The sequence below is a fragment of the Hakea prostrata genome, chromosome 5, assembly GCF_041222555.1.
Source record: "Hakea prostrata isolate BN-2017 chromosome 5, UWA_Hpros_2, whole genome shotgun sequence".
Taxonomy (NCBI): Eukaryota; Viridiplantae; Streptophyta; class Magnoliopsida; order Proteales; family Proteaceae; genus Hakea; species Hakea prostrata.
Genome location: NC_142604.1, coordinates 55,650,702 through 55,665,981, shown reverse-complemented (window position 1 = coordinate 55,665,981; position 15,280 = coordinate 55,650,702). Strand labels below are relative to the sequence as shown.

Below are 15,280 nucleotides of genomic sequence, written 5' to 3'. Positions count from 1 at the left end.
CGAGCGAGAGGTCTGAGAGCGAGCGTGAGCAAGAGAGATAGCAGCTAGCCAGAGGTTTGAGAGAGAGAGAGACCGCGCGTGGTTTGGGTTGCTTATTTTCACAAAAGTGGGGGAATGAAAAAATGCAGGGGAAATAGTTAGTTTTTTTGCGACACTTTCCTAAAATGCGAGGGAATGAAAAATGCTGGATTTTTTTTTTGCTTTGTCCATGATTTTTAGAAACTGTCGCCAATTCAAGTATTTTCGGTGACACTTAACTAAAAAGCATTGCCGAAAATGTATTTCTCCACGAATTTTATAAAACTATCACCAAGTTCATTATTCTCCGCGACATTCTTTATCAAGCGTTGCCGAAAATATATTTTCCCCCACACTTTCTATAGGTGTCACCATATACTCATTTTTTACCAGGTTTTAACAAAACCATCAGCAAATATTCCTGTTTTTCGTGACACATTATCACAAGCGCCGCCCAAAACCTATTTTTTTTCATGTATTTTAAATGTGTCATATGCTATATATTTGACAACAGTTTCAAGTAAAGTGTCGGCGAAAATAAATATATGGTGACGGTTATAGGAAAAAGCATAGCCAAAAATCCCTTTTCTTGTGGTGACACAAGAACAAAGGTCAGTCGCGTGAGCTCTCTTATTCGTTCTTATTCGTCTCAAGATTACGTTCGAGAAAACTTGAGTTCTCACAAACACTTCACCCGGTCTCATACCTGTCTTTCCGTAAAAATCATTTTCTTTTGAATTAATTACCGTCATGTTAATTGTTGGGATTGGTATTTTTTATATTTTACAATTACTAATCCCTTCCTTAAACAGTAAGAGAAGGTGGTGGCTGAACGGCCATACAAATTGCTCGGCTGAACGCTCAATGAAATCCCACCATTAAATTTGGATTGTCTATCGCAAATGATTCAAATTTAATTCAATAAATTTAATGATGGGATTTATTTCACAGCCATTCAGCTATATTTATGCAAATAGTAAATATTTTTTCTACAGAAAAAGATGTCTACAATTTGATGAAATTGATAAATAAAACGTAAAGAACTCCCAAATGGATGTTACCAAGGCTTTATTTCAATAATCCAATCCAAGATCAAATGAGGGGGAAAAAAAAAGTTCTTCTCCAGACTTCACTTCATATATTTATTGGGAAATTTTCTTGATCTGTATTTAAAAAAGATTACTTTGATAAGGTTTTGATAAAAATGTTTTATCTTATGGGTTTTAGTTTTGAAAATATTTAGTCTTTTACATGGAACCAACCATTATTAGGGTGAAATTAGCGTCCACCCACTATTATGTTCAAAATTACATGGCACCCACTTTCAAAATTTCAAATTACCCAAATCTATCTTCTTCAAAAACCCTAAACCTTGAGATGCTAAGTCATTTCTCCTCTTCTTCCTTTGCTCCCTTTCACTCCACCACTCACCCAATGGATCTTGACCACCCAGCGATGGAGTTAGACCTGTAAATGGATAGCCGAAATCCGCCTCCGAATTTGCATTCGTATTCGTTTAAGGGTATCCGTATCCGAAAATTTTCTTACCGGAAAATATCCGTATCCATCCGCTAAGCAACCGGATTCAGATTCGGATAATTGCTTATCAGATCGGATAATATCCGGATAGAGTAAAGTTTTTAACATTTTTTCTTTAAAAATAGATGATAATCGGATTCGGATACCGGTAATCGGATTTGGATAGCGGTATTCGGTAATCAGAAATTAGAAATTTATAATAAAAAATGTAAAAAAGTTATAATTATCAATCAATAATCGGATATTTTATCGGATCGGATTATTATCGGATATCCGATAAAGTTTCGGATTCGAATTCGGATACCTTCTCTAAATTTTTTTCCAGATTCGGATTCGGATTCAGATACTGGTGTATCCGAGCCGAATCCGGTGCGTTTACAGGCCTAGTGATAAACTAGGTGAATGGAGAATCCCTTCACCCACCGAAGGATTTTTAAGTAATTTGAATTTCAACTCTTGAACGAGTCAAATAGGGATAAGGACATTAAGTCATTTTACCCATTACTTAATTGAAAATCTTAAATGCGAATAACTTGTAACTTTAAAAGTGGGTATTATGTAATTTAGGCCATAATAGTGGGTAGACATTAGTTTCATCCCAATAATAGTAAGTGCCACGTAAAAAACTCAAAAATGTTTTAACTTTTGATTTTAATGTGTTTTGTTTTTGCCCAATAAAAGTTTTTGACCTTAATAATAAAAAATATCCTTTTATCCATTTTTTATTCCTAAAACTTAGGTCCTGTTTGAAAACCCATGGAGAAAAGGTTTCGGGTGTGTAATTTGATTTGGGGATTTAACTTTTTAGGTCTCTAATTCCACCGTGTCTTTCTTCATTTTTCTTCCTTCTGTCTTTAAGCTTGAAAGCTACCAAACTTATCCCTTTTCTAGCTTTGGGTTCTTATTTGGATCAATTGATAGTTTGCTTATTCGATCAATTTGCAAGACTTCAACCATGGCGGCTAGGTTTCTTCAAATGGTAATTTTAGCAATATGTATAAAGAGATTATCTTTGTAATTTAAATTCTGACGGATGGGATTTTGTAATTTAGCGAAGTTTCTATATTTAAGAAACTTAATAATCAAATTACCCATATCATCCAACTTAGAATCCTTTTAGTAACAGGTCACCATTCTTAGAATTTTCTGACCCACATTCTCTCTATTGAAAAATATGAAAATTTTTTGTTTAAGAGGTTATTTTTTATTTATTATTATTATTTGAGTAAATATCACTTACCTCTCTTCTTAGCTGGACAAATAGCACTTACGTCCCCTCTTACTTGGATAATATCATTTACTTCCCCTTTTATCTAGCAAATATATCAAACACCTCCCTCTCTATTAACTTTCTCGGTTAAATTTAACTTTTATTGTTAAATATTTTCACCCCAAACTATCATTGCTAAAAATACATTTTAGTTTAAATCCTAAATTACCTTAATCACCTTAACAGTTAACATATTAAATTATCCTCAATTAAAATAATTTTTAAAAACCAAAACACTATAGTTAAAATTTAAATTATCTTTAATTATTAAAAGCCAACATACCCATTTGATAATTTAGTATTGAAATTGCATTTTGATATCACGCATCGTAATTTTTTAGTTATTTGATAAAAAAATAGAAAAAGATATGAGGGGATTTTAATAATTAAAGATAATTTAGGTTTTCAGTAGAGTATTTTGATTTTTAATAATTATTTAATTGAGGATAATTTAGTATTGTAGCTGCTAAAGTGATTAAGGTAATTTAGGGTTTAAATTTAAAAAAATTTCAACCAAGAGTATTTTGGGGTTTTAGAAAAATATTTAACGGTAAAAATTAAATTTAATTGAAAAAGTTAACGGAATGGTGGTGTTTGATATATTTGCTCGTAGGTAAGTGGTATTATCCAAGTGAGAAGGGATGTAAGTGCTATTTGTCCAGCTAAGAAGGGTGATGAATGATATTTATCCTTAAAAATTTTTTAAATAATTATTTTGAGTCATGAAAAACATGAGATGGGTGACATTCGTATTTCCTACGGTGCGCGGGAGATACCAAGAAAGATCCTTGGTAAGAGAGAACGTTTGATTGTTTGAAATATAATGAGAAAGAGAATCCCAGGCAGAAAAGGGGAAAGGAAAGCCATATTGGAAAGAAAAAGACGGTCGGAGAAATGGCTCACACTACTTTCTTTAAGACTGTTTTTTTAAGTGCGGTTTGATATTTGTCTCAAACTCTCAATACGAGTAAGAGAGGTTCGATCTCCCTCTCTCCACTTTTATTGTCACACAGTCCTTTAGGATACCCAGACGATGAGAATAAGGATCAGTTCTCTGCCTTCATCATCTCCAATGGCTGTGTTTGATGTTCCCCTTCGAATCAGTTCCCTGGAATTTCTTCCACTTCTCATCTTCTTGCTCTCTCTTTTCTCTATTGCCCAATCAAATGATGTTGACATCCTAATGGAATTCAAGCTTGCGTTTCAGAATACCAACACTGGTGTTTTTGATTCATGGACACCAGATAATCAAGCTTGCAATTTCACTGGAATTTCTTGTAATTCAAGAGGTTCAGTAACAGGTATTGAACTGAGTAACAGAAGTCTGATCGGTGTCATCCCCTTTGGTTCCCTCTGCCGGCTACCATACCTGCAGAAACTGGGTCTTGGATCGAATTCTTTGGTCGGTAGCATCACAGACTTTTTGAGGAATTGCAGCAACTTGCGATACTTGGATCTTGGGCGTAATTCCTTCTCAGGTATGGTCCCTGATTTATCCCCTCTATCCCAGTTAGAGCTGTTGAGTTTGAATTAGAGTGGGTTCTCAGGTCCTTTTCCATGGAGTTCGCTGGCGAACATGACAAGTCTCTCCTTTTTGAGTCTCGGCGGCAATAGCTTCAACTTGTCTCCGTTCCCCGTAGAGGTTTTGAAGCTCAAGAAATTGCACTGGGTGTACCTCTCCAGTTGTAGTCTCCAAGGACATATTCCTAACGGTATTGGAAATCTCACTGCTCTATTCAACTTAGAACTTGCTGAGAACTTTCTATCCGGCGACATCCCGGTGGATATCGTGAAGCTCTCGAATCTGTGGCAGCTTGATCTCTACAGCAATCAATTGACAGGAAAAATCCCAATCGGATTTGGGAATCTTACTGGTCTCACTTTCTTCAACGCTTCCAGAAACCTTCTTGAGGGAGACCTGTCCGAGTTGAGACTCTTGACGCAACTCGCGTATCTGGAACTTGACACGAATCGTTTCTCGGGAAGGATCCCCGAGGAATTCGGTAATTTCAGTAACCTTGTTAAGCTCACATTGTACAGCAATCAGCTCACGGGTACTCTCCCTCAGAAGCTTGGCTCATGCTCGGACTTCTACATGATCGATGTATCGGATAATTATTTGGATGGTACGATTCCGCCTGAGATGTGTGAAAGCGGCAAGATGGAAGATTTAATAATGTACCATAACAACTTCAGTGGTGCAATTCCAGCGAAATATGCTAAATGTTCCTCAATGGTTCAGGTCATGGTTTACAAAAACTCTCTTTCAGGAAGAGTACCACCCGGCCTCTGGGGTTTGCCAAACGTTACTGATATCGATCTCTCTGAGAACCAATTCGACGGGCCCATAACGCCAGACATTGGGAACGCCAAATCCCTTCAGAATTTAAAAATCGGAAACAATAGATTATCTGGAAAGTTACCCCCGGAGATCTCAAAAGCATCTTCTCTGAATACAGTCAACTTGAGCTCTAATATGTTTTCCGACAAGATACCACCCGGACTCTGGGGTTTGCCGAACGTTCAAATGATCGACCTCTCTCAGAACCAATTCAACGGGCCCATGACGGCAGATATTGGGAATGCCAATTCCCTTGGGCAGTTAGTAATCGGAAACAATAGCTTTTCTGGAAAGTTACCGCCGGAGATCTCAAATGCATCCTCTTTGTTTGCGATCGACTTAAGCTATAATATGTTTTCTGGGGAGATACCGTCAACTATGGGTGAACTAACCCAACTTCAGAGTCTTTATTTCCAGCGTAACCAATTTTCAAGTTCCATCCCGGAGTCGTTAGGGAATTTGAATTCTGTTACTGATATAAACTTGTCCTGGAACTTACTCTCTGGTTCGATTCCTTCCTCTCTCGGACAGATAACATCTCTCGAACGGCTAGATCTATCAAACAACAAACTCTCTGGATCAATCCCTCCGAGTTTATACCATCCGAGATTAATAAGCTTTCTGGATTTGTCCGACAACCAGTTAAGCGGAACGATACCCCAATGGCTATCAGATGTTAAAGCATACCACTTTGCAGGGAACCCAGGTCTTTGTATTTCCAACATTCAATCATTCCAGCCATGTTCGTCAGATCCCCAGGAGATGATCAGTGTAAGCATGATCATATGCGGATTATATGCCTAAAGATTATTGTTAGTGTATAACAAGAATGGTTAACATGGATTTTTAAGTAAAGATGTCTTTTCTCCACCGAGTGGCATTTAGAATGTATGAACACAATGCATGCATTTTTACATGCTGTTATCCAATCAATAAAAAGCTTGACTTTCCTATAGTTCGGATCCGCTCATTTCATTGTTCTTATATTTTTCTTTGGGTAAAAGTAAAACATTGTTGTAATAATTTTGCAAGAGAGGCAAGTAAATACAGGTGAAAATTTTTTAAAGAGTGAGGAAAGAGAGAAGTTCTGCAGAATTCGCATCCTGCTAAAGAGTCTTTGTTTCCCAGCTTTGATTCAAAGGGAGCTTGATCAGGATGTAACAGTACATCCTAGATTGGAATCGGTAAATTTGAGTATGTAGGGGACAACTGATGTAGCAGAAATGTGTGAAGTTCCTTATACTCTAATTTGTTTATACTTATTTACATTTTTGCTTATTAATACAAATGACATTTTAACAAAAAAAAAAAAAAAAAAAAGTCATAAGGAAATAAAACATTATCAATGCACATTAACCCACTAAGGCAAGTAAAAGAAAACACTTCTCCAGTCAAATTGGTGTGCACTTACTGGATTTTGAATATAAGCAATTAACAATTGCAAAGCTCAAGTAGAAGGTGTGAATAGACAAAGCTCGAACCCATCACCTACTTGGTCTTACGGTCTTTGCATGGGAAGCTGTTACTATTGTGCCAGAAGCACATCTACTTTTTGAAGCTTTTCAAATAATCTCCTTTTACAACATTTCAATTCTTGCAAGTTGCAACAAAATGCTTTCTAGGGCCTTAATTTCAAACAAATGAGATGCCACATTGTTAACATTTTATAGTAAAATCCTCAACCTCTTCTTGAATTTTTATATACCAATTAATTAGTCTACCATTTCTAACATTAGGACAGTAGCGAATCCATTAATAGAACACTAAGATCAAATTCAATCCAGTAACAAATTACTAAGATCAATTCTATCCAGTTAACTATTGGGTGGATGGGTTCACCCAATGAAAGGTATTCCCAGCAAGTGATATTTTTGTTTCTTTTTTCTTTTTGGACTTGAGGTTCATGGAGGCCAGTTAATGCACATCTAGAAGCCAAAAAAGAAGAAGAAGAAGAAGAGATCCTCATCATAGCCATCCAAGTGAAGGTTGTTGTTCCATTGGCTGAGGTTGCATATGTTGTCATTGTTGGCAACTAAAACACAGTATGCTCTAAGAGTACATGACTTGTACTGAAGAAAAGCTCCCATAGAAGGCTCTGGGCATTCGTTATATTTTTTTAGAGGGTAATTAACACTATTACAATAGTTTTAAGTGTTTGTGAAAATATTTAAGTGTTTTGGGTGAAGCAAAGATTACTTATAATAGTGGATTTCATAGGTCATTGCACAAGGGTCACATTGGATGAATTTTTGAGTAGTCATCCAGTTGTTTTCTGGGTTCGACTTAAACTGAAGAAACATAGTTTATGAAGTCTTCTTTCCAACGCACTTTCGGATTGTGATTTCGATATCAAACAAGGGAGTTATGAGGTTTCTTGTGAGAGTGTGCGATATGAAAGCAAATTTGGGCATTGTAGAAGAAATATCAAATAAGTAGACGTAAGAACAAAAGTTAGTCCCGTGAGCTCTCTTATTCGTCTCGGATTATATCCGAGAAAACTTGAGTTCTCACAAACACTTCACCCGATTTCACACCTATCTCTCAGTAAAACATCATTTTCTTTCAAATTAGTCAATGTCATTGTTAGTGCAGAAACTTGTGCAGGAGTTTTTGCTTTCAACACTCCCGAAGAAGAAGGTTTATTGGCAGGCACAGGCTTTCTCCTTTCTGCCTCGTCCATCTTCCCGAGACGCTCATGATAAGCCTAGGCATAGCAGTTCGACGTGTCACTCTCAGACTGGGCAAGGACCTCGAGGAAAGCCGTTATAAAAACGGTTGGTCACTTCATTGCATACATTTAATGCACCCAATGAGAATACCTCCTAAGTCTCCCGAGAATGTGGAACAACACTCAGGATAAGAGTCTTCTCAGCGATCGGGATAAGCGACAAATTTGGTTATAAACTGCTACATTGTCTAAAGTTATGTAAAGTAATGATCGGGAGAAAGGATCGAGAAGAAAGACCTGGGGAATACTCTTAACACTCGGGACAACGTCTGATTGTTACCACAATCATGGATAGCCAGTATTCTCTTAGAAATTCGGACACTGGATGGTCCAACTTCCCAGCTATCCCAAACCTTGTGAACAACGACCGGGATAGGAGGCTTATGATACAGGAAGCTTATACCTAAGTGGGTGTAACCCGGCCCAACCAGGTACAACCCGATTGACCGGGTGTAACCCGAACTAACCTAAACGGGTCATCTCATTGGAACCTCTTCCTATATCGACGGGATACGCCCGAGTGGGGCTCTGCAGATAATCGGGACATGGCCGATTATGTTGATCAAAGCTCACATCATGCTCAAACAAATAAGGCAGGCTTCCCCTGTAGTGAAAGTCAACTCCGTCAGCTATCGTGCTGGGACCAATAACAGAAAGGCATAATCCCAGGAGATACGATGGCTCCTATCGGGCGGACTTACCAAAAACACATAAGGTAAGTAACACGGTATAAGGTAGGGGACGTACCCCTCCGGTAAGCATCCAATACACTTTGAGTATAATCTTGTGTAGCTTTTGCACGAGACTTCACTCTGTTCATTATTTGACTTTGCCATCGGAGGCGGCTGCGCAGCACACAAGCCGGCCCGCATCGAACCTTTCTTGCAGGACTCATCGTCCCGGATACGAGAGGAGGCTCAGTCGGATCCAGAAGTATAATTGGTCCGCATCAGTAACTACATGCAAAAATGTCTAAAATGGGAGAGGTGACGGAAAACGTAGCAAGCTAATGCTTCACGGGTTTTGTCTCATGAAGAAAGATCTCGGATGAAACAACCTGCAAATCCGCGCTTGAATATCCCAACTGCAATTGCATTGGCTCTAACTCTGCACAAAAATGGAGATCGAAATGGAGTTCACGAAAATGAAAGTAGTGACTGAGACATAAAAGAATGCAACCTCCTCTCTCTCTTTCTCTCCACCTCATCCTCCGGCGGCCACGACAAGGGTAACATTGTGGGAAGAAGGTAGAGACGAGATCTAGATTTTGTTATATTATGCTTTTATTTTAAACGAGTCGAGGTAGAGGGTTGGTTGGGTCGTTGATGAACCGTTTTCATTGGATTGGCATGACAAGAGATATAACAATTAAAGATTTAATGGCTGAGGTTTATTTGTCGCCACATGGCAATCATCCACGGCGGACGCTAGATGGCCGCTGGACTAGAGTGCTGCAGAGGATTTCAACCCAAAGTTTTGACCTACTTAATAGGTCATCAAACGTGTAATAAAAAATAAAGAAAATAAAAGAAAAATCTAAAATATAATATTTATACTTACTCCATTTTACTCAATAATATATATTTTTTAATTTCTATAGTTAAAAAGTGGACCAAACCTAGCTCTTCCGAGCAATCGCGGTTTACTCTGGACATAATGCCTCACCTCCAATAACTTCTCTGTTAGGGGAGAACAATATACTCCTTAACCCTTTCCTATCAAGTAATAGTAGTAGAGTCTACCTCTATATATTGTAAAAAAATAAATAAAGATACAAATCTCAGTCGATTTATGTGAGCTCCAACCCTTATTGTATAATTCAAAAGCATCAGGGAAGACGGGAAGCTGATCCCTGCTCTTAGTTCGCTACCTAACCCTGCTGCTGTTTCTCTTACATAATGTTATACATGGCGAGGCTCCTACATTGTGGAAGAGTCTAAGGTAGGCTGTGCAACTGGGAACTATAGATCTTGTGGTGGAATCTGATAATCTACAACTTATCTTGGTTTTGATAAACCCAACAAAATTAGCACTAGTTGAAACTCGGCCACTGATTTCAAACATCAGGATTTGAAACTCTAACTTCACCTCTTATAGTCTTCTTTATGTATCTACCATAGCTAATGTTGTGGCTGACTATCTACCAAAGATCAAGTGACATCTATTTGGATCCGACCAAACAGTGTGATGATATGTTTCAATCATCCTCACAAGAATCACAAGTGACAAGTTCTTGACTTCTAAATTATTTTGTTGTAGTCAACAAACTGTGCGAACCAATTGTGATAGGGATATTTGACTGCTTAATCTAGTTGCTATTATCAAACAAGGAGCAGTGACCAGAAGGAAAACAAAATCAATACTACCAATTAGTCAAGCATCTTGACTTATTCTTTCCTTCCCCTCACCAAAATAAATAAATAAATAAATTAATTAATTAATTAAAAAAAAATCTTCTTAGGCATATGCATATGAACACTTAATTTATATTTTGAACCCAAGTGATTCCAAGTCACACGTCAATTTTTGACGTCAAATGTTGACTACATTTTCCCATCAAAATAAATAAATAAATATTAAAGCATCTTCTTAGGCATACGCATATGAATGCCCAATTGTATTTTGAACCAGGGATCACGTCGTCAATATTTTGAATTTCGGATCTTAGTCAAATATTGACTACATTTTCAAGGATAACTTTTACATATAACTTAAATATAAAGCATGACTTTGTCTCTAAATTCATTTTTAAAGTACAAAATAAAATTGTAAAGACGTAGACAAGCTCTTATGATGGCAATTTCATCAAAAAAGTTATTGACCTAACAATATTTGGGCTAATGAGTGAATGGTGTCTCTTTATTAAATTTAACTTAGATTAAACCTTAGGGAAAGTCATCTTTTAATATTTTAATTTGTTTTGAAATGATGTTAATATTATAGAGACTAATAATTCTTTAAAAATTAAGGAGTAAAAGACCTAATCGCTTGCAAATTCAAGTAGGAGTTACAAAAGAGAAGGTGGTGAATATTCATTGGAACGTCCTTTGTTTACTTGAAGAGATCTGGGATTCCATAGAGAAGCTGCAACAATGTATGGTGGTTCATCAAGTTAGAGAGACGAATAGATGTGCTGACTTCTTGGCAAGTTTGATAAATGATAATAAGGAGGTGATTTTTGATCCGGGAGGGTTCCCTGAACGCCTCAAAGCCATTGTGGCTGAGGAGGCTGGTGGGAGAGGATTTATGAGACTATAATTTGCTTTGTAATATCATTGTATTATTCCTTTTATATATTTATATATTTTCTTTGGTTTCAAAAAAAAAAAAAAAATTTGTGTGTGAATGTAACCATAAGGGTGGGTTAGCTTAGGCCAAAATTCTGTATTTATAAAATAGTTAGTCCTCTCTATAAAGCTATCAGTTTTTAAAAAATAAATAATAATTTGTGCGTGAACAGCATCTCTCTAGACGTATTTTTCGTAAGAAGATTGATCTCTCCATGGCGATATATTTATTGGTCCCCCATTATACGTAGATAAAGATATATTTAATAGAAATAAAAAATTAAAAAAGATTGATCTTTCATATATGTTTTTTTTGGGAAATTCAGTCAAACTCTCAATTACTAATACTGTTGATTTCAATTAATTTTATTTATCTATTTTTAATTGTTACTCAGGGATGGCATTCTCTTTCTCTCAACAACCCCCTCCCCCTCTCTATAAATGTGTTAAACAACTTATTAGTCTTGCTGCTCATTGTCACGCAGTCCTTCAGGAGACCCAGATGAAGATAAGGATCGGTTCCCTGCCTTTACCAACCATTTCTATGTTTGATCTTCCACTTCTCATCTTCTTTGTTTCTCTTTTCCCTATTGCCCAGTCAAATGATGTTGACATCCTAATGAAATTCAAGGTTGCGTTTCAGAATTCTGACTCTAGTGTTTTCGATTCATGGACACCAGATAATCAAGCTTGCAATTTCACTGGAATTTCTTGTAATTCAAGAGGTTCAATAACAGGTATTGAACTGAGTAACAGAAATCTGATCGGTGTTATCCCCTTTGATTCCCTCTGCGAGCTACCATACCTGCAGAATCTTGGTCTTGGATCGAATTCTTTGTACGGTAGCATCACAGACTTTTTGAGGAATTGCAGCAACTTGCGATACTTGGATCTTGGGTTTAATTCCTTCTCAGGTATTGTTGTCCCTGATTTATCCCCTCTATCCCAGTTAGAGCTGTTGAGTTTGAATGCCAGTGGGTTCTCCGGTCCTTTTCCATGGAGTTCGCTGGCGAACATGACAAGTCTCTCCTTTTTGAGTCTCGGCGACAATTTATTCGACGAATCTCCGTTTCCTGTAGAGGTTTTGAAGCTCGAGAAATTGTACTGGCTATACCTCTCCAATTGCAGTCTCGAAGGATATATTCCTTATGGTATTGGAAATCTCACTGCCCTGGTGGACTTAGAACTTGCTCATAACTATCTATCAGGCGGTATCCCGGTGGATATCGTGATGCTTCCGAATCTATGGCAGCTTGAGCTCTATGATAATCAATTGACAGGAAAAATTCCGACTGGGTTTGGGAATCTTACTGATCTCACTTTTTTCGACGCTTCCAATAACCTTCTTGAGGGAGACCTGTCCGAATTGAGATTCTTGACGCAGCTCGCGTTTCTGCAACTTTACACGAATCAATTCTCCGGAGGGATCCCCGAGGAATTCGGTGATTTCTGTAACCTTGTTATCCTCTTGCTCTACGGCAATCGGCTCACGGGAACTCTCCCTCAGAAGCTTGGCTCATGCTCGGACTTCTCCATGATCGATGTGTCGGAGAATGATTTGGAAGGTACGATTCCGCCGGAAATGTGCAAAAACGGCAAGATGGAGAAGTTACTGATGCTCCAAAACATGTTCACTGGAGAAATTCCAGCGAATTATGCGAGATGTGCTACAATGACTCGCTTCCGGGTTAGCGAAAACTCTCTTTCAGGGAGAGTACCACCCGGACTCTGGGGTTTGCCGAACGTTCGTATGATCGACCTCTCTCAGAACCAATTCAACGGGCCCATGACGGCAGATATTGGGAATGCCAAATCCCTTGGGCAGTTACTAATCGGAAACAATAGCTTTTCTGGAAAGTTACCGCCGGAGATCTCAAATGCATCCTTTCTGTATGCGATCGACTTAAGCTATAATATGTTTTCTGGGGAGATACCGTCAAGTATGGGTGAACTAACCCTACTTCAGACTCTTTATTTCCAGCATAACCAATTTTCAAGTTCCATCCCGGAGTCGTTAGGAAATTTGAGGTCTGCTAATGATATAAACTTGTCCTGGAACTTACTCTCTGGTCCAATTCCTTTCTCTCTCGGATATATGTTTTATCTCCAACGGCTAGATCTATCAAACAACAAACTCTCTGGATCAATCCCTTCGAGTTTATCCCATCGGAGTATAAGCTTTCTGGATTTGTCCAACAACCAGTTAAGCGGCACGGTACCCCAATCGCTATCATCTGTTGAAGCATACCACTTTGCAGGGAACCCAGGTCTTTGTATTTCCAACATTCAATCATTCCAGCCATGTTCGTCAGATCCCCAGGAGATGATCAGTGTAAGCATGATCATATGCGGATTATATGCCTAAAGATTATTGTTAGTGTATAACAAGAATGGTTCACATGGATTTTGAAGTAAAGATGTCTTTTCTCCACCGAGTGGCTCATTTATTTAGAATGTTTGAACACAATGCATGCATTTTTGCATGGTGATATCCAATCAATAAAAAGCTTGACTTTTTTTATAGTTAGGATCTGCTCATATCATTGTTCTAATATTTTTCTTTGGGTAAAACATTGTTGTAATAATTTTGCACTTGATGGCCATAAGGAGAAGCAAATAAATAGAGGCGAAAATTTTTTGAGGAAAGAGAGAAGTTTATCCTGCTGAAGAGTTTGTGTTTCCCAGCTTTGATTCCAATGGAGCTTGATTAAGATTAACAGTACATCCTAGACTATTTGAGTATGTAGGGGACACTAATGATGCAGAAACGAGTGAAGTTCCTTATAATCTAATTTGTTTATATTTATTTATATTTTCGCTTATTAATACAAATGAGCTTTTAACAAAAAAAATAGTCATAAGAAAATAAAACATTATCAATGCACATTAACCTACTAAGGCAAGAAAAGAAAACACTTCTCTAAGTCAAATTGGTGTGCCCTCAATGGATTTTGAATACAAGTTAGCAATTGCAAGCTCAAGTAGAAGGTGTGAAGGGACAGTGCTCTAACCGGCCATCACCTACTTGGTCTTACGGTCTTTGTATAAGAGGTTGTTACTATTGTGCCAGAAGCTAGCACATCCACTTTTTAAAGCTTTTCAAATATTCTTTTTTTGATAACATTTCAATTCTTGCAAGTTGCACAAATGCTTTCTACCATCTTAATTTCAAACAAATGAGATGCTACAATGTTAACATTTTATAGTAAAATCCTCAACCTTTTATAGCACATCCACTTTTGTTTGGTATCGTTATAGAAAAATGATATGGGAGTATTTTTTTCGACCATAGATTCGAGGTTCAGTTAGTTTATTCTTACCTATGATCTCTTCACTAAGAGGTTTTGATCATTGTCAACTGAGCAACACTTTGATGGTCCTACCTAGTGATATTTATGACAATATGATAGTAGCCGAAGCATTAGCAATGTGAGTGCCTTAGAGTTTATCATCATAGCCATCGGTTTTCATTTACATTTATTTAATTGTCATATCAAATTAGCACATTATTTATGCTATAGATTTGTTTATGTGCCAATAATTTTTATTATTTAATAATTGCGGTTATTTAAAACCCATATAAACACTTCCCCCTCTTGATCACAAGTATGATATGTCTAATTAAAAATGCATTTTTTTTAAAACAAATTCAATTCATATGATCATTATAGAAATGATTCTTAATTCATATATATAGCATGTCAATCATCTCATGCATGATTAACCATATGTGCTTAATGAAATAGGTTCTTTGATGCATATATTACAGACTAAGAGAAAGAGGGTTCTTTGAGCAAAGAGTATAGGAGACCTTACCGAGGGAAAGGTAAAATAGAAGAGCATAGGAGATGGAAAAAATAAAGTGCTTCTTTGGCAGATTATACTATACTAATAGGAGAGTAGAGAGGAAAGAGAGATTATAATAGGAACCATTGGCACAACTCGCACAAATAGCTTATGGAGGATGACATCACAAAAAGATATATAAAATGAAACATCGGATGATTAAGAAATTTACCTCCTTTGTCAATTGTCTTTCACTTATTGTTTGATCTTATTTTTAGGACAATTTTGTACAATTAAATGCAAATTAATCT

General features: G+C 37.2%; 2 protein-coding genes across 2 annotated transcripts; both read left to right on the top strand.

Moving 5' to 3' along the window:
* Positions 1–3,816: 3,816 nt before the first annotated feature.
* Positions 3,817–5,972, top strand: LOC149016678 (uncharacterized). The gene is made up of 2 exons (XM_089156799.1): positions 3,817–4,305; positions 4,375–5,972. The coding sequence occupies exons 1-2, from the start codon at positions 3,861–3,863 to the stop codon at positions 5,970–5,972; spliced, it is 2,043 nt and encodes a 680-aa protein (XP_089012925.1). The 5' UTR covers positions 3,817–3,860.
* A 5,663-nt stretch (positions 5,973–11,635) lies between these two features.
* Positions 11,636–13,805, top strand: LOC149016677 (uncharacterized). The gene has a single exon (XM_089155963.1). It carries the CDS (start codon positions 11,686–11,688, stop codon positions 13,546–13,548), a length of 1,863 nt encoding a protein of 620 aa, XP_089012089.1. The 5' UTR covers positions 11,636–11,685; the 3' UTR covers positions 13,549–13,805.
* The last annotated feature ends 1,475 nt before the right edge of the window (positions 13,806–15,280 follow it).

Excerpts from the sequence above, each read along its gene's own strand:
- LOC149016678 (XM_089156799.1), top strand. The coding sequence starts at position 3,861 with ATGAGAATAAGGATCAGTTCTCTGCCTTCATCATCTCCAATGGCTGTG. Across the intron at positions 4,306-4,374 it reads TGGGCGTAATTCCTTCTCAG|GTCCTTTTCCATGGAGTTCG; the intron begins GTATGGTCCCTG and ends GTGGGTTCTCAG.
- LOC149016677 (XM_089155963.1), top strand. The coding sequence starts at position 11,686 with ATGAAGATAAGGATCGGTTCCCTGCCTTTACCAACCATTTCTATGTTT.